At 39.8% G+C, this 24,681-nt stretch overlaps 1 protein-coding gene across 1 annotated transcript; it reads right to left on the bottom strand.

The window, feature by feature from the left end:
* Positions 1-671: 671 nt before the first annotated feature.
* Positions 672-23,036, bottom strand: LOC116321498. Its single transcript, XM_039602872.1, has 10 exons — positions 22,666-23,036; positions 21,339-21,599; positions 18,797-19,826; positions 16,976-17,040; positions 14,380-14,613; positions 14,095-14,180; positions 13,909-14,011; positions 9,255-9,623; positions 7,187-7,447; positions 672-4,747 (listed from the first exon to the last, which is right to left on the bottom strand). Exons 1-10 carry the CDS (start codon positions 22,835-22,837, stop codon positions 3,630-3,632), a joined length of 3,699 nt encoding a protein of 1,232 aa, XP_039458806.1. The 5' UTR covers positions 22,838-23,036; the 3' UTR covers positions 672-3,629.
* Positions 23,037-24,681: the final 1,645 nt, after the last annotated feature.

The raw sequence follows: 24,681 nt of genomic DNA on the forward strand, positions 1-24,681 counted from the left end.
GCTGTTTGAGAACGTTTAGCATCAATGTGCTGAAGGAGCATGAAAACATGATGTTGCTTTTTTCTGCTTTGGTGGTTTGATTTACAATTAAGGGGCATGAACAAACTACATTTATATAATTCATTGTATGAATAGCCTCTTTGGGCAGCTTTGATGGTGTTGTTTTTTGTTGCAAAGTAAGCAAAGCATTTCATCATGAATCATGTGTAATTAAAACAGAAGAATACCTCGATATACACTCAGTCATTCAGTTCAGAAAATTACAAAAAGGTTGAATCTGTTCATCTGGACGTTGCGTTTTCAGTCAGAGAAACGTTTCGTCACTCATCCAAGTGACTTCTTCAGTATCAACTGACTGGAGGTTTCCCCAATCTTATAAACAGTACATTTGCACAATAACTAAAACCTGCCCACAGACTAACAATAGGCTGTAACCTCAGCTTTGTGATCATTAATATTCAAATTGTCGCAGTCATCAATCAAAAACTATCGATCAGTGGTCTTTGGTCAAGACTTTTGGGGTTTTACGTACCTGGGTGATTGAGCATGCATTAAGAAATGTTATGAAAATAATTTGTTAAATATGTTTTTTATACAGTTAAAAAACCTTTTCTACTCAGGTGTTAGTTGTTGTAATAGTTTTATTACAACATTTTGCCACATTGCCTTTTTCATAACTTGGCCTACTCCTTTTAGTTTTGTTAATATTGGTGTTACGACCCCCTCTGCAAGGCATCAGGGGAGGATTAACATACACAAGCCCCCCACACAAAACTGAGTAAAGTAAAAGGTTTTAATTTCAAACTGTAAACAGAAAACTGACAGGGCTGTTCAACAGACCACTGGGCAAACAATTATTACATAAAGAAGAAAACAGTCAGAAGTAAAAGCTAAGGGTTAACTAAACCAAGCCAGCATTACAAAACTCTACTCACATCAAGCTAGCAGCTCAAAACTCTAATCAGGCTAAGTTTAAGCATGCACCAAGGTTTGACAAAGTTCAGTATTATGAACAAGTTCAACAAAGATCAAAGAGGGAGCCATGAAGGGCAAACTGCATGTTCAGTCCTAAGCAGCAGCCACTGAGTGAAGGACCTCCAGCCTTTTGTAGCCACAGGTGGGCACGATCAGCCACTGATTGCCTCTTGGAGCATCATGGGATCACCGGGCAGCCAATCGTCCGCGTGGTCTGGCACACTTCATTCTGCATAAAAGAGGGTTGGCACGGGTCTCCCAGTAACCAATCACCCACAAGTCATGGCACACATGGATTTGCATGAACACAAAAAGGCAGTCTCACTCCCTCCAATGCCCAGGGCCATAACAATTGGCAATAGTGAGAGGTGTTATTGTTGGGTTCGAATATATTTGATATAGGTCATCCAATTAATGCAAATTTCATGTTTTTAGCTGCTATAATCTAATGAGCAAAAATTAATTTTATTTTTTTGTTGTTTCATTTTTCATTTTTTCCCCTAAGAGAGTTCCAGCTTTATGTGGTCAGTTGCGTGCCTCAGTGACCCTAAGAGCTAGACGAGCAGAAGCTTAGCCTTCAGGTGAAACACTTAAGTTGGTCAGGTCAGGGTTGAGGCCTGACAGTGCAATCCAATTACATAACAAAAGCATTTATCCAGAGAGTTATTTCAGAGATAAATCAATACTTTAAATCAATCCAATTTGACTGGAGCACAATGGGGGGGTGGCAGCGGTTGAGTCAAAGGTTTGGGGACTGGACAAAGCATGTTCCAAACGCTCAAACATACAAACTCACTCCACAGCACGCACACTGTGCTGTGAACTGTAGGGATGCTGGTTCTGCAGACCTGTTTAGAGATTCTGGTAGAGGACATGTGAGTCCAGTAACAGGGAAAGATTCATCATATGTAGAACTGAATCATTCATTAATGTTTCGACTTCTTTAAGCAGCCTTGATGATTCGGAGGAAGTAATTATTGAAGTTAACTCAGAAAGATCAATCAGAGAAAAAGAGTCTAAATAAATATCAGCAGTATTAAAAGTAGCTGTACATAACTGCCCCTGACCCTGAATCCTCCTTTAGTTATGCCTCAATAGGGGCAGGCTGGTGGGGGATTCCCATGATGCACTGAGCGCTATTCACCCACTATGTGTTTATGAACCTCTATGCATTTAATCATTAGTTATTATTCATCTAAGGCTCTCTTCTACGGCGTGGGTTTATCCTGATACGATCGAGGATGGCCGCCCCTCCCTGAGCCTGGTTCTGCTCGATGTTTCTTCCTGTTAAGAGGGAGTTTTTCCTTCCCACTGTTGAAAAAGCATTTCTTCATTACAGCTCATCTGATTAGTCTTTTAGGGTCTTTGCCTTACAATGTAAAGTGCTACGAGGTGACTGCTGTTGTGAGTTTTCAATAGTCTAAATGTTATGATTCTGTCAGAATGAGATTCCTGAACAAATGGAACAATTATAAATAAATAATGTTGCAGGCCTGTAAATGAATGTAAACACTGCTCCCCCTGCTGAATACACAAGACATTACCACTGTTTTTTCTTAGCATCATCATCAGTCATTCTTGCATCTTCCATGTCATAGACGGGGATATCATTACAGTGGCCCATTAGCCGGTAATCGGTGAGGACTCCTTCACAGTGATTTTGCTGTATCTGTACAAGTTGATTACTTTATGCTTTTTGCTGAAATAAATCAACTAAGCACAAAAAGTACTTTGTCTCACTGCAAATAATGCTGAAACTTGATTTTGTGTAATAACAGGTTGAAGTTGCTAGATCTGACTGCTGTATCAGGGTCCATGCTCACAGATTCTGCTAGTCAGGAGCCGATCAGGCACCTGATGTCAGCACCTGGTCTCTGGAAGCTAAAAATTATGACACAATAGCAGAATTAGCTGTTTGTCATGGATGCAATCTACATCCTCAACTCTGCTGCTCAACCAATGAATAAAATGTTCCTTATAAATGTGCTTCCATTTAAAGAGAAGTAAATAGGCTTTGCAATGGTATAGGATTTATTGTCAAAAACCATTGTTACAACACACAAATAAACAACCAAACACAAATTGAATGACTTTTCTGGTACACGTTCTCTAAATGTAATAATGTTTTTGTTTTCTTATAGAAATGTACAAAGAAAAACTGAAAAAAGAGAGAGCTCTCTCTTATGCTGCTTTCATATGTTACTGATTACACTTCACAAAAATGTAATGAATGAAATCGCTCTTTCAAATTTAACATGCAATAATAAACAACAGTACTATGATCTCAAAGAACAATGCTCAGAACAGATCAGAACAATGATCTCGAAGAAACGGAGCACACTGAATTTTAACCATCATTAAATGTAACATCAGGGTCTCTCTAATACAATTATAAGAATAAAGTAATGAACTTTATAAAGAATGCTGAGAGTTTTTACTACTCTGGACAGAAAATGCTAATTTGAATATTGGTCATCTTTTCACTCGGGTGTCGCAATGATTTGACTCCTGGTCAGTGTGAGCTCTACCACCAACACACTGCTTTGACTCTGGCCCACATTTTCTAAATATAACATTTTTAAGCAACATAAATTATGACGTGTCTCATTAACAAAATCTTTTCCCACAGATTCTGCAGCTTTCACATAACCGTGTCACCTGTGTGTATTCATGTGAACTTTCAATCCTGATTTGTAAGGGAATCTTTTACCACAAGTGCTGCAGCTATATGGCTTCTCACCTGTGTGACGCCTCATGTGGCGATTCATGTGTATCCATTGACTAAATTGTTTCCCACAGGTGCTACAAGGATAAGGTTTCTCACCTGTGTGAACTCTGACATGTTTTTTCAGGTAGGTTGTACAGTTAAAGGTTTTACCACAGGTGTTACAAGAATATGGCTTCTCACCTGTGTGAACTCTTGTGTGAGTGGTCAATTGTGCGTTGGAAGTGAACGCTTTCCCACAGGTGCTACACAAAAATGGCTTCTCACCTGTGTGAACTCTTACATGGGCATTCAGCAGGGATCTAAGGAGAAATGTTTTATCACAGGTGCTACAAGAATATGGTTTCTCACCTGTGTGAACTCTTACATGTCTGTTTAGGTAGGTTGTACAGTTAAAGGTTTTACCACAGGTGCTACAAGAATATGGTTTCTCACCTGTGTGACGTCTCATATGTATATTCAGTTTGGATTTAAACACAAATGCTTTTCCACAGGTGCTACATGAAAACGGTTTCTCACCTGTGTGACATCTCACATGTGCAATCAGGCGTGATTTAAACTGAAAACTTTTCCCACAGATGTCACATTGTTCAGTCTTTTTTATTGCCCCACTTTGACCCTGACTCTCTGACAGAGCAGGATCTTCGACTTTATTACTGTCACTTTTCTTTTTGCGACGTATGATCTTCTTCACCTCTGCATTTTCAGGCGACCCTGAGTCCACATGCTGACTTTCTTCCTGATCTCGGCTCTCTGCTTCAGCAGAGCTGTGACAGATTTGCTCACTGTTTGGTTCTGCTTCACTGTGGTCACTTTCCTCATAAGCAGGAGTCACCGTCAGGGTATCAGTCTCCAGCTTCACTCCCAGCTGCTCTCCCTTCTGACTGCTGCAGAGATCGACCTGTTCCTCATTAAACTGTGGAGGGTCTGGGTCCTCCTGGTCCTCCTGGTCCACACTGGAGCGCCTCTCTTCGTTATAGTTTTCCTGGTTTGTGAGTGGCTCCTCCTCCTCCACCTCTTCCTCACAGACATTTAGTTGCTGAAGGTCTGAAGAGAAAAATGAAAACATTTTCTTTTATTAAACAACAAACATCTGAGAAAATATATTCTGATCTGACTGATTAGCAGGTCTCTACATAGTGAGAATTTGGCCCACTGATCTTTGCAGAATTCTTGCAATTAAACCAGACTGGCTGGGTTTTTAGTATGAACTGCCTTTTTAAGGTGAAAAATCAAAACCTTCACAGGCCTGTTTTAAAAAGTGATTGCCCCCTAAACATAATAACTGATGGGCCACCCTTAACCCTTTAAAACCGGTCGGAGCAGGCACACTCCGTTTTGCGTGACTATTTTTAAATCCCGGTAGCTCTGCAACCACGTAAGCTAGAGCAATAATTTTTTTTTTTTTTACATATGAAACCGTTGGAGTTGTACTTACATCTTATGCCATCAGCTTGTTCTAGGTCACGGTTTCCTTCCACATATAGCTTTGCAAAAACTGCATAAAAAGCGCTTGCAGCAACAAAAACATAATATTCCAGAAACACGTTTTGCCGATCCGATCAGCTGTTCATAACACTTCCTATGTTGGAATAGACGTCAGCGCGAACTTTCGCATGTCCGCCATTACCTGCCCGAAACCGGAAGTGACGTCATTTTCGTGGAAATGCAGTTTTTTTTACCGTCAGGGCCTCAGAGCCTATACTGGTGTTTTTAAAAGTTATCTTTGACTTTATGACTTTCTGTGTCGTTTCTGGGATGCTTAGAACTCAAATTGCACAGCTGGAAATAGTTTATTTTGATGCATATGCTGCTTTTTTGCAAATTTGCACTATAATATTTATTTTCGTTTTTTCCTGCAGTATATAAAAATTGGTGTATTTCAAAAGTAAAACTATGAAGACACTTCAAATAAATTTCCTGTGGTGGGAAACTAGTTTGTGCAACTTTTTTGTATTTACAGTTTTGAGGGATAAGCCTTAAATTTCTCTAACTAGAAACATGTGTTAAAAAAACAAAAACGATTTTCAATTTTTTTGTAGTTTATTGCACTTTTTTGCAATTTATGTAATTACTATGCACTTAATGCATACATATTATTAAAATTTGGGCTATAATGGTTGTATTGATGTATATCAACTTGAAATGCTCCCAAAATTGGCACTACAGCATGTAAAAATATAATATAAGCTCTGGCGGACTTGGTTCTATGGTAGGTCTTAAAGGGTTAACAGCAACAACTGCAGTCAAGGATTTAAATGGCAATGAGTCAGTTACAGCTGTGAAGGAACTGTTTTGGCAACACCCTTCTTTACGACAAACCGACTTTTTATGGTCATGCCACAGCATCTTAATCGGATTCAGGTCAGAACTTTTTCTAGGCCAGTACAAAGTCGTCATTTTGTTTTTCTTAAGGTGGACTTGCTGGTGTGTTTTGGATCATTGTCCTGCAGCAGAATCAAAGTGCTGTTAAGCTTGAACGTCTCTAATAGATGGCGGAATATTCTCCTTTGGGTCGTTTTTGTAGACAGCAGAATTCATGATGCATTTTACCACAACCAGCGTTGCAAGTCCCGAAGCAGCAAAGACTACGATGACCTGGATGATTGAGACCCTTCACAGACATATTGTGGTACCATGTGTTGGTTTCTTGGTTCTAGAAAGGTTCTATTTAAGTGACTTCCTGATTCAGCAGGTTTGCTATTCATGTTTCATGAGCTTATTTAGTGAAACTGAGATTCAGCTTTCAAAAAGATGTGATTAACTTATCATTTAATAAGGGGGCTATTCCTTTTTCCACACAGAACCAGGAAGGCTTGGATAACTTTTCTCCTTTAATCAATGTTCACTTACAGTTTTTTAAGTTCACTTAACCTCTGTTAATTTTAATATCTAATATTAAAATTTGTTTGACGATCCGAAACATGTAAGTGTGGCAAAATGTGTGACAAAAAGTCATTAATTTTATAACTTTAGAGTTAACTTGAAAAAAAATGTTCTCAGACTTGTAACTTGACCTCTACACCAATGACTTGCGACCTGAACCTATTTACTTGAAAACTATATTTTACCCCCAAAATACTACAAATCTTTAAAAGAACACATGGTCTATTATTTAAATCTGGCATATATTTGCAACATTATTAAAACAAATAAGACTAAACATGACTTGAAATTCTTAGTTTCAGACTTGGGACTTCAGTTCAGAGCTGTGGATAAAGATTTCAGGCTTACAAAACAATCACCTGTTCCCATCTCTGTTCCAAAGAAATATATCTCTGTGCTTTCTACAATTTTTAAGAACAATTAATATCTCAATCAACTCTGTTACTGAGGCAGCGTAATTGGTTTTCAGACTTCATCGTCTTCTTGGACTTAGACAATGTAGGTTCAGTGTCAAAGTTGAACAGAAACGCGATGCATTCTTGCTGCTTATTTAAGTTCAGACCTTTATTTATTCCTGTGAATCATCCCAGTTTTACAAACCTATTCTGTGCAGCTTTATCTCGGGTTTCCAGATGGTCGCCAGCAGTTTGAGCCACTCATCATCCGTTCTGACGCCGTCAGCCTCCTGCTTCACTCCCAGCTGCTCTCCATCCTGACTGCTGCAGGGTTCCTCCTCCTGTCTCTCTTTCATCTGTGGAGGCTCGGGGTCATCCTGGTCCACACTGGAGATCATCTCCTGGTTAAAGACCTGCTGTTCTGTTAGAGGCTCCTCTTTCCCACAAACATGAAGCTGTTGGAATTCTGAAGAGAGAAATAAAGAAAAAGATGATGAAAAACTCCTTGAAATAAAAACAAATAACATGCCACATTCGCTCATTTTTGCTTTCCAACTAATAAGGCTGCCACCATTAGTAGACTAGTCACGATTACGCCGACTATCAAAATTGTCTATGACTAATTTAATAGGTCGTTAACGGGTCGTTTCAAGCTTGGCAAAATCCTGAAAGACGAAGGAATGAGAAGTACGATTTAAGAGAGTAATAATGGACTGAAATAGAAGATGCAGCAATGCATCAACAAGGATGCCAGCCGCCCAGTTAACACCAAAAGAAGAAGACGCAGTCTCTGAAATCAGGAAGGGGGGTAAAGACTTTTTAACAACACTGTAGACTGAATTTATCAATTTTGTGTCACAGGAATTTTACCCTGCTGTGCCATCAAAAATAAAAATTACAATATAGTAATAATGAAATCATTAAAAGTATTTGGTGTTTTAGTCTCTTTAATTATTCTTAATCGGATTCCACAAAAGCATAAAAAAAGACTGAAAGTCTAAACTCTCTGGAATAGCTGCTTCAAATTCTTCTTTTTGTACTCGATTTTTTACATTTTTACTATATGTGACAGGTGAGACCTGACACTGGGACCTGACCCTGGTCGGTGGTTTTCCCCTTTTAGGCAACAGAACATGTCCCACTTGAGTTTCTGTAGTTTGGCAGAGGCTCAAAGCCATTTTTACTCTTCTCAAAAAAAACACTGTTTTATTCCTATGGAGAAATGTGTAGTGGACTCCGCCACAACTTGCCGATACTTATTAGGGTGTGACCCTAACTTGTGAACAGGGATATTCCTGCTGTGGTAAACTGTTCAGTGTAAGTGATGTCCTGTTTTCATTTACAGATTGCCAAGCTGCTGCTTTGCTTTGGTTGGGTGAATTATTGGCTGCAGCCCGAGGTCTTTTAATTTGTTTTAGACTGGTTTAACTCGACAGCGAAGAGCTGAAGATTATTGTGACAGCTGTGGCTGTCGATGTTGTTTTGTTTATTTGTTTGTCGTTTTTCTTCATTATATCAGTAGGCACCAATGTGTGTACTGATTGTAGTTTAGAGTGGTTTACTTTTTTTTTTCTCTTCAATATATCGTTGCAGACAGAGAAGGCGCTGCACGGAAACTCATCTTTTGTGTGTACTGATTGTAGTTTAGAGTGGTTTACTTTTTTTTTTCTTCAATATATCGTTGCAGACAGAGAAGGCGCTGCACGGAAACTCATCTTTTTCTTGCCGCTTTTGCATGCACCGTGGTGGTGAGCTTGAGTGGAGACAGCAATGAAGATTTTCCTTTTTATAGTGTTTTGCCCAGTTGGGGGAACTGACTATATACTTACAGCTGCATATACGCTGCAGCTCCATCCTATTGAAATAGGTACCTCCCTCAGGTCACATATTTTATTTACGTTTAGCAACATATGAGGACATCAGGGGCAGCTCAAGACTTAAAAACCTGAACTACATGCTGGCCTCAAACTCACTGCTTTATCAGCATCAAGGCTTTTATTTCTTTTCAGGGTTTTAATCCTGTTCAACAATAATCTCACAGATGAAGCAGAAGTCAAACTGCACTGATTGAAAAGCCAAACACACCTGACTGCAGTCTTTAGCTGATGCCCAGTGTCTGACATTTTATACAAATTAGACTATGGAATAAAATTACTCCCCAAGGTAAAATGCTTTCTGCTCCCAGCTAACATCAGAGAAATCCCGGAGACGCTGACGAGCTTTCATGTCTTCATCAACAGAGAGGAACCTGAGCTCAGCACACATGTCCGTACCTGAGCCGTGTGAGTGTGTGTCGGGTCTCCGGCTGATATCCAGCAGTCTGCGCTGACGCTCGATCTCCTCCTCATACTGGACGATGGTTTTCTGAACCTCGCAGAAGATTTGTTGACAAACAGCAGTCAGCCTCTCCTGTATGAACTCTCTCAGAGCCTCAGCTGAACTCATGGCTGCTTCAGCTCCGGCGGGTCGATAGAAGCGACAGCGACGCTGTGTTGTTGGTGTTTGATCGACGGGAACAGGAGCGATACTTTGTGTGTGAGCTCGGTCTGCTTCATAGGACGGCAGCCACGTCTGCGCACGCGCAACTCTTCTCCCGCTGTTGCTACTCTGCTGAGGTTTGCTGTAAGCGGTCACGTGGGGCGCTCATATCCTACGGATCTCCGCATGGGACAATAAAGCCAAAGAAATGAAGGTGTGTTTTGTGGGATTCCGCAAACGTTTTAAAATAATTCCAGTTTCGTTATGTTATTTCACAGGGAACAGAACCGGTTCTTTTCTAAACCTAAAACATGGGGTTAGGTTAATTGGTCATTCTAAATTGCCCATAGGTGTGAATGGTTGTTCATCTTTATGTTTTAAACCACCGGTGTCGAACTCTAGGCCTCGAGGGCCGGTGTCCTGCAGGTTTTAGATGTGTCCTTGATACAACACAGCTGATTTAAAGGTAAATAACCGCCTCAACATGTCTTGAAGTTTTCCAGAAGCCTGGTAATGAACTAATCATTTAATTCAGGTGTGTTGACACACGGTGTTATCTAAAACCTGCAGGACACTGGCCCCCGAGGCCTGGAGTTCGACACCGCTGTGTTAAACCAATGACAGGATGGCACCCTTTCCAGCGTGTACCATGCATCTTGCCCCATGGTAGCTGGGATACCCTCCAGCCACACATTCTTTGCCTTGTGTTCATACCTAACACAAAGAGAAAGATCACATGTGTCCTCATTAGGAAAGGGATTTGTTGGTGTAGGGCTGTAGCCTCAGGTTTTTATTATGAGACAGCATGTTTCAGATCATTTTACAGAGTAACATCAAAGTAACTTAACAAGCAGTATAAGTTAGCTAATTACACCCAGGTTTTCTCCAGGCTGTAAATACGTAATTCATGTCTGAGCAGGGACGCTGAGATTGGAACTATAAAGCATAAGTGCAACACTGATGAATATTCTCATAACCAGGGCTGGACTGGGACAAAAAATCCGTCCAGGCATTTTGACTAGAGACCGGCCCACCAGGATAGAGATCGAAAATGTGACGTCATTCAGGGGTAAAACCGCAAAGGATTCTGGGAACTTGTGGCAAGAGGTACTAGCGCACGCAGGCTTTCAATTGAACTCACTTACACAGCGATAAAAAGAAACCCCAAAAATGGCAAGAAGCTGTTGTATTATTAACTGCAATAGCTGGTCGCATGACAGCCACGGGAAGCCGACGGGCAAAGAGATGGGTTTTTTTTATCGGATTACGTCGTTGAAGAGAAATTTTTTTAAGCCATGTTTAAGCCATTTTTTTAAGTAAGAGCCGACGAATGGTCTGGATATACCAAATATAACGTCCCAGAACACTCCAGCTCACATGTTAGTCTGCTCCAAGCATTCCCACAAAGGTCAGTGTTTTGTAGTAGTTAATACGTCATTTTCCATAACATAATTTGTGATATAGGTTACAAGCAAGTCTGACGCTGAACAGAAATTGTCGCGCTATGCTTCTTTATTTATTGTGCATAAATAGTGAATTGTCCTGACAGAATATTGCGTTTCGCTTCTGTTATTACCACGGTACATTGACAAAAACATATACTTTTATTCACAGGATAAAACAGTTGTTTTGTATCACTAATTGTCCAGTGCGATTACAACATACAATATTATTGTCACTGCTACATTTCTGTAATGCGTACCAGAAATTATTTCCACTACTAATTAATTACCGTTGAGCTCAAAGGTTATATTAATAAACGGTTAACGAATGTGTATTTATGACGATGATTTGTGAGACTGGTAAACTTACCTTTGTTTGTACGATGGTCTTTCGTACGGTGTATTTCAAGGTCCTGTACCCATCCGTCGGTAAACTGTACCTGGGCTTGTTGCAGTGACCTGAAGTTACTAAAAACTTCATGAGTGTATGCACTCACTCCAAGAACCATATAATTATAAATCTGAGCGTGGTGAAAGTTGGGCAGCATGCTAACGTCTTTTGTCCACTCTGTGTGCTCGTAAGGGTCTGACCCTTTCACTCCTTTGATTTTTTCCTGGTATCTTTTCTTTGCCTTTTCGTCAAGTCTGTCTTTGTACGGACCGGCATTGTTCTCCTTCGTTTTGTACATTCCTTTTTTGTGCGGCAAAGAAAAACCAAGAAGGTATTGGAACTGGAGAATGAACGTTTTGCGGTGCTGCAAATGCTTGCATTTGATGCGGTACTTGGATTGTTTTGCCACGAGTTCCTGGCATGCAATGCGCGAAAGTCACGTGATCTGTCAATCGCTATAGGAAAAACCATAAAGCCTTTGCATGAAAACAACTGCTCTGATGTACACTACCTTGTTGGTATATATGTATCAATCTAATAAACTTAAACCTACACCATCCTCCCTATTCTGGATTTTAAACAGTACACAGCGGAAACAAAAAGACTGCTTGGTCGAGTTAACCTCCTGAACTATCTACAACACATGGTAGAAATTAATATTAAAATTAATAAATGACAGATTTAGTGATATTTTCATAAACACCTCCTTTCCTTTTTTTGTTCTCCATTTTCTTTAGTTCGTTTATAAGATTGCTAAACAAGGGGGAGGGGGCATCTGGCCTCCTCGGCTGTAATTGGTCCAGCCCAGAGTCGATCATGACCAATTGGCCAATCCACCACCTTTCATATACCCTTTCTTAAAAAATAAAAAATAAAAAATCCATCGGCCCATAAAAACAGAAAATCGCCAGCAGCCCACCGGGCAAATGCCCGGTATGCCCGATGGCCAGTCCAGCTATGTTCATAACTAACATATAACTTAAGGCCCTTTACATTTGAATGCCTGTGATTTTGACATGGACCTCAAACTTACACAGACGGATACAAAACTAAAGAAACAAAAAAAGTGTGAGTGTCAAACTAGCTTTACTTTCATGAATCTGTAGCAATTTCACCTGATTCATCACTCAGTGTCAAAACATACAAATGACTCATTTATTTATTAACAGAAAAGTACAATTAAATTACCTACACCACAAATTAAGTTCAAATGAATAAAGTGAAATTATATCCATGGGTTCACTCTAGCTAAGCTAATGAAACAAACAAAGATGTCAATATTGACAAAATATAAATTTGTTGAAGTCAAATTATATTATTAAATAAGAAATTAATCTATAAAAGGCAATAAATAATGGTTCAACCGTTCTGTTCACTTACTATTTTAATTTGTCTCTCTCATTTTGTATTACTTTTTCTATACCTGCCTACATGGATTTATAATTTTAAACCAAATAGCTGTGTATTATTAGTAACACACAAAAACATGCATGAAACCACAGAACACATTAAAACCCTTTCAAATATATCATGAAGAAAGCTAAAAGCTACAAAAACAAAAAATAGACAAACATGTCAACACAGGTGAAAATACAAGTAAAAACTAAGATCACAACAGTAACTATGGCAACACTAGCACAAACTTTACCCACCACCTGCAGTACTTACTAGAGTGACTGTGACTTTGTCTGTGCCTCCAAAGTAACAGTCAAATTAAAGTGTCAGATATGAGGACATCCAGCATGCTTTGCAACTGCACTCCATTGAAAACGATCATCCACATTTATATCAGGTAAGGTTTGGGACTGTTATGGTCTCATTGATAGCTGTTAATTGTTCAATCAGTTGTTTAATCTCTGTCTCTCTTCCACAGCATGTCTTTATCCTGTTTTCCTTCTCTCACCCCAACTGGTCACAGCAGATGGCCCCGCCCCTCCCTGAGCCTGGTTCTGCCGAAGGTTTCTTCCTCTTAAAAGGGAGTTTTTCCTTCCCACTGTCGCCAAAGTGCTTGCTCATAGGGGGTCATATGATTGTGTTTTTTTTCTCTGAATTTATTATTGTAGGGTCTACCTTACAATATAAAGCACCTCGAGGTGACTTATTTTGGTGCTATATAAGTAAAATTGAATTGAATTGAACTGAATTCATGGCTGTTACAGTTATTAAACAGTAGAAGTAGAAACAGGACATAAACAGTACAATGTTTTCTTGTCCTCCCTGACCTCCTCAAGTGATCTCTGAGTCTCCTCACTTTCTTCTCCATCATTTGTGTAAGTCAGCAGAGGTTGCTGTCACAATCAAACAGAACTATGGATCCTAACAAACTGCACACAGACAAAGCCTGTGCAGTGACGTCCACAGACGGACAGTGTCTAAAGTGTTGAAAAAGATGCAAAACAAAACAAGAGACTAGAGCCTATTAGGAAAACTAGTGAGTGGACCTCTGATTAAAGAATTTCTACCAAACTACAACTGCAGCTGAACAAATGAGCTGTTGGTGGAACTTTACACTCTGAAATATTGAAAGATTTAAAGGATGAGACAGCTCAGCACAGCATGTTATTAACTTCACACATGAAGTGGTTCAATCCAGTCAGTCTTCAGTTTTGCAGTCACCGTCCACATCCTGCTTCTTCATCCGGTCGTCACGGTAACTCTGGACTTTCCTCCATCGAATCCTGAAGTCTGTCAGTCCTTCTGACAGCATGAGGCCTGACAGCTGGACAAAATGTGCAGATGATGAAAAACATGAAGCATAGATTGAACTTGTGTCAAGTTTGTGTTTGTGACTGAACTGCTGACCTGCTGTGAAACCTGCTGCTGGATCTCTGTGCTGTGCATGTCTGCCTCTGACTGAAGCTTCATTTTCACCACTGTTTGCTTTGTCACTGCAAAAAATGAACCACATATAAAAACACAAACATTAGTGTTTTACATGATGACAGGATCTTACAGTTTTTGCATTCTGGACCTCACCTGTGAAACAGAAAAAATAGACTCTGACACCACAGTTGCCATCATTCAATTTCCCTGACATTAAATTCATTGTTCCACAGTACTCCACTGAATTTGGGTTATCAGGCTAACCAGACATCCAGTTAGTGAATGTGGAGGTTGTGTTGTCAGACCAGAAGGCCCAGGGATCCCTGTAGAGACCAATCCACACATACTGAACCCCTGATCCATTCAACGTGAGCGTGATGTTGGATTTCTCCTCTTTGCTTCTTATACTGGTCAGGTCTGTGTGGTATGTCCTGCAGTACGACTGAGCCGCTGACCAGGAGCGGCTCTCCATCACTAAGATGTAACTTGTATTTTGTGCTGTCAAATATTCAAGAAAGGATGAATTTTGAAACACGTTATGAAGCTCATAAAATTGTAGGGATAACTATGGCAACAAGTCATTTTTCCTACCATTGTAACCTCAGCTTTGTGATCATTAATATTCAAATTGTCACAGCAATCAATCAAAATCTATCGATCAGTGGTGTTTGATCAAGACTTTTGGGTTTTTACTTATCTGGGTGATTGAGCATGCATTAAGAAAGGTTATGAAAATAATTTGTTAAATATGTTTTTTTACAGTTAAAAAACGTTTTCTACTCAAATGGTAGTTGTTGTAATAGTTTTATTACAACAGTTTGCCACATTGCCTTTTTTATAACTTGGCCTACTCTTTTTACTTTTGTTAATATTGGCAATAGTGAGAGGTGTTATTGTTGGGTTCGAATATATTTGATATAGGTCTGTAGGAGCCATAACTAAATATATAGAATTTTGATGATCACTGGGTTTTCATTTGTTTGGTTGTTATGGGAGTCACGTGGGTGCTAGCGGTGACATAAATGGGCGTTGTCAGTCTGTCATTCACTGGGTTTGATTTTGACAGAGAGGAGGGCTGGGTAGCCGTAGTTTTTGTTGACCGCTGCACAACATGTTTTGCTTTGTTACATTAGAGCCTGTGACGTTGTAAGAGTACAAATCGTGAGATGATCACATTACTCTGTAAACTCTCAAAGCACTTTAATAAATAAGCAAACAATTCCACCTTTCACATTATTGCATAAGTTGACAGCGTGTCAGGCAAAGAGGCAAGCTCCATCCCCGGCCTCTAGCGACTGTGGAAGTCACTACAAGGTCATCCAATTAATGCAAATTTCCTGTTTTTAGCTGTTATAATCTGATGAGTAAAAATTAATTTTATTTCTTTGTTGTTTCATTTTTCAGTTTTTCCCCTAAGAGAGTTCCAGCTTTATGTGGTCAGTTGCATGCTTCAGTGACCCTAAGAGCTAGACGAGCAGAAGCTTAGCCTTCAGGTGAAACACTGAAATTTTCAGGTCAGGGTTGAGGCCTGACAGTGCAATCTAATTACATGACAAAAGCAGTTATCCAGAGAGTTATTTCAGAGATAAAAACTTTAAATTAATCCAATTTGACTGGAGCACAATGGGGGGTTGACTAAAGTTTGTGCAAACCTCTGATCAGTTTTCTGAGTCAAAGGTTTGGGGACTGGACAAAGCATGTTCCAAACCAAGGTTATTATCGTTAACTAAAACTAACGAAATAACGAAAACTAGAAGTGAAAAAACATTTTCGTTAACGGAAATAAAAATAAAAGCGAAAAAAGGAAAACTAACTAAAACTGTAATGAGTGTTCACAAAACTAACTAAAATTAACTGAATTTATAGCAAAAATATGTTTAGTTTTCGTTGATGTGTGCATGTCATACAATAGTCAACGGTAAAAAAGAAGGTTAGGTTCCAGGTTTTTTTCTTGCTGTGTCTCATTATGCCAGCAGGTGGCAGTACGTTAGTCGAGTCGTCTGTGTTGGTGCTCCGTCCACGCGCAGAATCATGTCAGGAAAAGTCTGGAGAAAGCACCAGCTTCCAATTTGGGATTACTTTGAATATGACTGTGTTTTGGATAAAGCAAGTGTCTTGTAGCGGAACGAGACAAATCATGAGGGACATTTCTAAAGGGAAAAAAATCCCACAAACCTTAAAGTGCACTTGAAAAGCTCACACAAGAAGGCTAACCTAGCTTACCTTGAGAAGGTAAGGGAGCACATTCAACCCTCATCCCCAGAAACAGAAGCTAACCCCAGGTAAGGCAGCGTGATGCATCCCGAGACAACAGGACTGGGATATCTACATAACTGTGTGAGTCAATTGCCTTAACACCCGGTGCTGCAAGAGTTAATAGTCTCATTGCGGCCAAGATATACATTTTATAGTTGCCTGGTATCAATGGTTGTTCATCTGCCCTAATTTATTTATTTATTTATTTAAAGAACCCATAGGTGGGAATGTGAGTTGTCTGTCTCTGCGTGTTAGCCCTGCGACAGACAGGCGACCTGTCCAGGGTGCAGGGTATGGTAGCTGGAATAGCAACATACCCAAGGATAAGCAGAAGAGAATGACTGATATGATTAAACTGGGATTTTGTTACACTTAATTATTGCAAACACAACTAAAACTATAACTGAAACTAATCAAAACTAAACTGAAACTAAGGATTTTCAAAAAAATAAAAACTAAACTAAACTAGCAAACAATTAGTAAAAACTAATTAAAACTACTATAAAATTAAAAATCTGAAGTCAAAACTAAATAAAAATAAAAACTAATGAAAATTGCAAAACTATTAAAACCCTGTTCCAAACACTCAAACATACAAACTCACTCCACAGCACGCACACTGTGCTGTGAACTGTAGGGATGCTGGTTCTGCAGACCTGTTTAGAGATTCTGGTAGAGGACATGTGAGTCCAGTAACAGGGAAAGATTCAACATATGTAGAACTGAATCATTCATTAATGTTACGACTTCTTTAAGCAGCCTTGATGATTCGGAGGAAGTAATTATTGAAGTTAACTCAGAAAGATCAATCAGAGATAAAGAGTCTAAATAAATATCAGTAGTATTAAAAGTAGCTGTAACTGCCCCTGACCCTGAATCCTCCTTTAGTTATGCCTCAATAGGCGCAGGCTGGTGGGGGATTCCCATGATGCACTGAGCGCTATTCACCCACTGTGTTTATGAACCTCTATGCATTTAATCATTAGTTATTATTCATCTGAGGCTCTCTTCTACGGCGTGGGTTTATCCTGATACGATCGAGGATGGCCGCCCCTCCCTGAGCCTGGTTCTGCTCGATGTTTCTTCCTGTTAAGAGGGAGTTTTTCCTTCCCACTGTTGAAAAAGCATTTCTTCATTACAGCTCATCTGATTATTAAGGTCTTTTAGGGTCTTTGCCTTACAATGTAAAGTGCTACGAGGTGACTGCTGTTGTGAGTTTTCAATAGTCTAAATGTTATGATTCTGTCAGAATGAGATTCCTGAACAAATGGAACAATTATAAATAAATAATGTTGCAGGCCTGTAAATGAATGTAAACACTGCTCCCCCTACTGAATACACAAGACATTACCACAGTTTTTTCTTAGCATCATCATCAGTCATGCTTGCATCTTCCATGTCATAGACGGGGATATCATTACAGTGGCCCATTAGCCGGTAATCGGTGGGGACTCCTTCACAGTGATTTTGCTGTATCTGTACAAGTTGATTACTTTATGCTTTTTGCTGAAATAAATCAACTAAGCACAAAAAGTACTTTGTCTCACTGCAAATAATGCTGAAACTTGGTTTTGTGGAATAACAGGTTGAAGTTGCTAGATCTGACTGCTGTATCAGGGTCCATGCTCACAGATTCTGCTAGTCAGGAGCAGATCAGGCACCTGATGTCAGCACCTGGTCTCTGGAAGCTAAAAATTATGACACAATAGCAGAATTAGCTGTTTGTCATGGATGCAATCTACATCCTCAACTCTGCTGCTCAACCAATGAATAAAATGTTCCTTATAAATGTGCTTCGATTTAAAGAGAAGTAAATAGGCTTTGCAATGGTATAGGATTTATTGTCAAAAACCATTGTTACAACACACAAATAAACAACCAAACACAAATTTAATGACATTTCTGGTGCATGTTCTCTAAAGAAAACCTGAAAAAGAGAGAGCTCTCTCTTATGCTGCTTTCATATGTTACTGATTACACTTCAAAAAATGTAATGAATGAAATCTCTATTTCAAATTTAACTTGCATTAACAAACAACAGTATTATGATCTCAAAGAACAATGCTCAGAACAGATCAGAACAATAATCTCGAAGAAACGGAGCACACTGAATTTAAACCATCATTAAATGTAACATCAGGATTTGTCTGATACAATTATAAGAATAAAGTAATGAACTTCATAAAGAATGCTGAGAGTTTTTACTACTCTGGACAGAAAATGCTAATTTGAATATTGGTCATCTTTTCACTCGGGTGTCGCAATGATTTGACTCCTGGTCAGTGTGAGCTCTACCACCAACACGCTGCTTTGACTCTGGCCCACATTTTCTAAATATAACATTTTTAAGCAACATAAATTATGACGCGTCTCATTAACAAAATCTTTTCCCACAGATTCTGCAACCTTCACATAACCGTGTCACCTGTGTGTATTCATGTGAACTTTCAATCCTGATTTGTAAGGGAATCTTTTACCACAAGTGCTGCAGCTATATGGCTTCTCACCTGTGTGACGCCTCATGTGGCGATTCATGTGTATCCATTGACTAAATTGTTTCCCACAGGTGCTACAAGGATAAGGTTTCTCACCTGTGTGAACTCTGACATGTTTTGTCAGGTAGGTTGTACAGTTAAAGGTTTTACCACAGGTGTTACAAGAATATGGTTTCTCACCTGTGTGAACTCTTGTGTGTGTGGTCAATTGTGCGTTGGAAGTGAACGCTTTCCCACAGGTGCTACACAAAAATGGCTTCTCACCTGTGTGAACTCTTACATGAGCATTCAGCAGGGATCTAAGGAGAAATGTTTTATCACAGGTGCTACAAGAATATGGTTTCTCACCTGTGTGACGTCTCATATGTCTATTCAGTTGGGATTTAAACACAAATGCTTTTCCACAGGTGCTACATGAAAACGGTTTCTCACCTGTGTGACATCTCACGTGTGCAATCAGGCGTGATTTAAACTGAAAACTTTTCCCACAGATGTCACATTGTTCAGTCTTTTTTATTGCCCCACTTTGACCCTGACTCTCTGACAGAGCAGGATCTTTGACTTTATTACTGTCACTTTTCTTTTTGCGACGTATGATCTTCTTCACCTCTGCATTTTCAGGCGACCCTGAGTCCACATGCTGACTTTCTTCCTGATCTCGGCTCTCTGCTTCAGCAGAGCTGTGACAGATTTGCTCACTGTTTGGTTCTGCTTCACTGTGGTCACTTTCCTCATAAGCAGGAGTCACTGTCAGGGTATCAGCCTCCAGCTTCACTCCCAGCTGCTCTCCCTTCTGACTGCTGCAGAGATCCTCCTGTTCCTCATTAATCTGTGGAGGGTCTGGGTCCTCCTGGTCCTCCTGGTCCACACTGGAGTGACTCTCCTCGTTATAGTTTTCCTGGTTTGTGAGTGGCTCCTCCTCCTCCACCTCTTCCTCACAGACATTTAGTTGTTGAAGGTCTGAAGAGAAAAATGAAAACAATTTTTTTTTATATAAAACAACAAACACCAGAGAAAATATATTCTGATCTGACTGATTAGCAGGTCTCTACATAGTGAGAATCTGAACCACTGATCTTTGCAGAATTCTTGCAATTAAACCAGACTGGCTGGGTTTTTAGTATGAACTGCCTTTTTAAGGTGAAAAATCAAAACCTTCACAGCCCTGTTTGAAAAAGTGATTGCCCCCTAAACATAATAACTGGTTGGGCCACCCTTAACAGCAACAACTGCAGTCAAGGATTTAAATGGCAATGAGTCAGTTACAGCTGTGAAGGAACTGTTTTGGCAACACCCTTCTTTACGACAAACCGACTTTTTATGGTCATGCCACAGCATCTTAATCGGATTCAGGTCAGAACTTTTTCTAGGCCAGTACAAAGTCGTCATTTTGTTTTTCTTAAGGTGGACTTGCTGGTGTGTTTTGGATCATTGTCCTGCAGCAGAATCAAAGTGCTGTTAAGCTTGAACGTCTCTAATAGATGGCGGAATATTCTCCTTTGGGTCGTTTTTGTAGACAGCAGAATTCATGATGCATTTTACCACAACCAGCGTTGCAAGTCCCGAAGCAGCAAAGACTACGATGACCTGGATGATTGAGACCCTTCACAGACATATTGTGGTACCATGTGTTGGTTTCTTGGTTCTAGAAAGGTTCTATTTAAGTGACTTCCTGATTCAGCGGGTTTGCTATTCATGTTTCATGAGCTTATTTAGTGAAACTGAGATTCAGCTTTCAAAAAGATGTGATTAACTTATCATTTAATAAGGGGGCTATTCCTTTTTCACACAGAACCAGGAAGGCTTGGATAACTTTTCTCCTTTAATCAATGTTCACTTACAGTTTTTTAAGTTCACTTAACCTCTGTTAATTTTAATCTAATATTAAAATTTGTTTGACGATCTGAAACATGTAAGTGTGGCAAAATGTGTGACAAAAAGTCATTAATTTTATAACTTTAGAGTTAACTTGAAAAAAAATGTTCTCAGACTTGTAACTTGACCTCTACACCAATGACTTGAGTCCTGAACCTATTTACTTGAAAACTTTATATTTTACCCCCAAAATACAGATCTTTGAAAGAACACATGGTCTATTTATTTAAATCTGACATATATTTGCAACATTATTAAAACAAATAAGACTAAACAGGACTTGAAATTCTTAGTTTCAGACTTGGGACTTCACTTCAGATTTGAGGATAAAGATTTGAGGCTTACAAAACAATCACCTGTTCCCATCTCTGTTCCAAAGAAATATATCTCTGTGCTTTCTACAATTTTTAAGAACAATTAATATCTCAATCAACTCTGTTACTGAGGCAGCGTAATTGGTTTTCAGACTTCATCGTCTTCTTGGACTTAGACAATGTAGGTTCAGTGTCAGAGTTGAACAGAAACGCGATGCATTCTTGCTGCTTATTTAAGTTCAGACCTTTATTTATTCCTGTGAATCATCCCAGTTTTACAAACCTATTCTGTGCAGCTTTATCTCGGGTTTCCAGATGGTCGCCAGCAGTTTGAGCCACCCATCATCCGTTCTGACGCCGTCAGCCTCCTGCTTCACTCCCAGCTGCTCTCCATCCTGACTGCCGCAGGGTTCCTCCTCCTGTCTCTCTTTCATCTGTGGAGGCTCCGGGTCCTCCTGGTCCACACTGGAGATCATCTCCTGGTTAAAGACCTGCTGTTCTGTCAGACGCTCCTCTTTCCCACAAACATGAAGCTGTTGGAATTCTGAAGAGAGAAATAAAGAAAAAGATGATGAAAAAACTCCTTAAAATGAAAACAAATAACATGCCACATTCACTCTTCTAGAAGGAAACACTGTTTTATTCCTGCAGAGAAATGTGTAGTGGACTCCGCCACCACTTGCCGATACTTATTAGGGTGTGACCCTAACTTGTGAACAGGGATATTCCTGCTGTGGTAAACTGTTCAGTGTAAGTGATGTCCTGTTTTCATTTACAGATTGCCAAGCTGCTGCTTTGCTTTGGTTGGGTGAATTATTGGCTGCAGCCCGAGGTCTTTTAATTTGTTTTAGACTGGTTTAACTCGACAGCGAAGAGCTGAAGATTATTGTGACAGCTGTGGCTGTCGATGTTGTTTTGTTTATTTGTTTGTTGTTTTTCTTCATTATATCAGTAGGCACCAATGTGTGTACTGATTGTAGTTTAGAGTGGTTTACTTTTATTTTTTTAATATATCGTTGCAGACAGCGAAGGCGCTGCACGGAAACTCGTCTTTTTCTTGCCGCTTTTGCATGCACCGTGGTGGTGAGCTTGAGTGGAGACAGCAATGAAGATTTTCCTTTTTATAGTGTTTTGCCCAGTTGGGGGAACTGACCATATACTTACAGCTGCATATACGCTGCAGCTCCATCCTATTGAAATAGGTACCTCCCTCAGGTCACATATTTTATTTATGTTTAGCAACATATGAGGACATCAGGGGCAGCTCAAGACTTAAAAACCTGAACAACATGCTGGCCTCAAACTCACTGCTTTATCAGCATCAAGGCTTTTATTTCTTTTCAGGGTTTTAATCCTGTTCAACAATAATCTCACAGATGAAGCAGAAGTCAAACTGCACTGATTGAAAAGCCAAACACACCTGACTGCAGTCTTTAGCTGATGCCCAGTGTCTGACATTTTATACAAATTAGACTGAAATAAAATCCATAAGCAAGGCAAGGTAACAGCTTTCTGCTCCCAGCTAACATCAGAGAAATCCCGGAGACGCTGACGAGCTTTCATGTCTTCATCAACAGAGAGGAACCTGAGCTCAGCACACATGTCCGTACCTGAGCCGTGTGAGTGTGTGTCGGGTCTCCGGCTGATATCCAGCAGTCTGCGCTGACGCTCGATCTCCTCCTCATACTGGACGATGGTTTTCTGAACCTCGCAGAAGATTTGTTGACAAACAGCAGTCAGCCTCTCCTGTATGAACTCTCTCAGAGACTCAAGTGAACACATGACTGCTTCAGCTGCGGCGGGTCGATAGAAGCAACAGCAACGCTGTGTTATTGGTGTTTGATCGACAGGAACAGGAGCGATACTTTGTGTGTGAGCTCGGTCTGCTTCATAGGACGGCAGCCATGTCTGCGCACGCGCAACTCTTCTCCCGCTGTCGCTACTCTGCTGAGGTTTGCTGTAAGCGGTCACGTGGGGCGCTCATATCCTACGGATCTCCGCATGGGACATTGAAGCAAAAGAAATGAAGGTGTGTTTTGTGGGATTCCGTAAACGTTTTATATTAATTCCAGTTTAGTTATGTTATTTCACAGGGAACAGAACCGGTTCTTAATTGGTCATTCTAAATTGCCCATAGGTGTGAATGGTTGTTCGTCTTTATGTGTTAAACCACCGGTGTCAAACTCTAGGCCTCGAGGGCCGGTGTCCTGCAGGTTTTAGATGTGTCCTTGATACAACACAGCTGATTTAAAGGTAAATAACCGCCTGAACATGTCTTGAAGTTTTCCAGAAGCCTGGTAATGAACTAATCATTTGATTCAGGTGTGTTGACCCAGGGTGTTACCTAAAACCTGCAGGACACTGGCCCCCGAGGCCTGGAGTTCAACACCGCAGTGTTAAACCAATGACAGGATGGCGCCCTTTCCAGCGTGTACCATGCATCTTGCCCCATGGTAGCTGGGATACACTCCAGCCACACATTCATTGCTTTGTGTTCATACCTAACACAAAGAGAAAGATCACATGTGTCCTCATTAGGAGAGGGATTTGTTGGTGTAAGGCTGTAGCCTCAGGATTTTATTATGAGACAGTGTGTTTCAGATAATTTCAGAGTAACATCAAAGTAACTTAACAAGTAATATAAGTTAGCTAATTACACCCAGGTCTTTCTCCTGGTTGTAAATACGTAATTCATGTCTGAGCAGGGACGCTGAGATTGGAACTTTTACTGCCGTTGGTGAAAAGTGATCTATTAAACAAAACTCTACTATAAAGCATAAGCGCAACACTGATGAATATTCTCATAACTAACATATAACTTAAGGTCCTTTACATTTGAATGCCTGTGATTTTGACATGGACCTTGAACTTACACAGACGGATACAAAACTAAAGATACAAAAAAACCTTCAGTGTCAAAATAGCTTTACTTTCATGGATCTGTAGCAATTTCACCTGATTTATCACTCAGTGTCAAAACACACAAATGACTCATTCATTTATTAACAGTAAAATACAATTAAATTACCTACACCACAAATTAAGTTCAAATAAATAAAATGAAATTATTTTCATGGGTTCACTCTAGCTAAGCTAATGAAACAAACAAAGATGTCAATATTGACAAAATATAAATTTGTTGAAGTCAAATTATATTATTAAATAAGAAATTAATCTATAAAACGCTATAAATAATGGTTCGACCGTTCTGTTCACTTACTATTTTGATTTGTCTCTCTCATTTTGTATTACTTTTTCTATACCTGCCTACATGGATTTATCATTTTCAACCCAAATAGCTGTGTATTATTAGTAACACACAAAAACATGAATGAAACCACAGAACACATTAAAATCCTTTCAAATATATCATGAAGAAAGCTAAAAGCTACAAAAACAAAAAGTAGACAAACATGTCAACACAGGTGAAAATACAAGTCAAAACTAAGATCACAACAGTAACTATGGCAACACTAGCACAAACTTTACCCACCACCTGCAGTACTTACTAGAGTGACTGTGACTTTGTCCGGCCTCCAAAGTGACAGTTAAGTTAAAGTGTCAGATACGAGGACATCCAGCATGCTTTGCAACTGCACTCCATTGAAAACGATGATCCACATTTA

This window comes from Oreochromis aureus, linkage group 3, assembly GCF_013358895.1.
Source record: "Oreochromis aureus strain Israel breed Guangdong linkage group 3, ZZ_aureus, whole genome shotgun sequence".
In the NCBI taxonomy this organism is placed as follows: domain Eukaryota; kingdom Metazoa; phylum Chordata; class Actinopteri; order Cichliformes; family Cichlidae; genus Oreochromis; species Oreochromis aureus.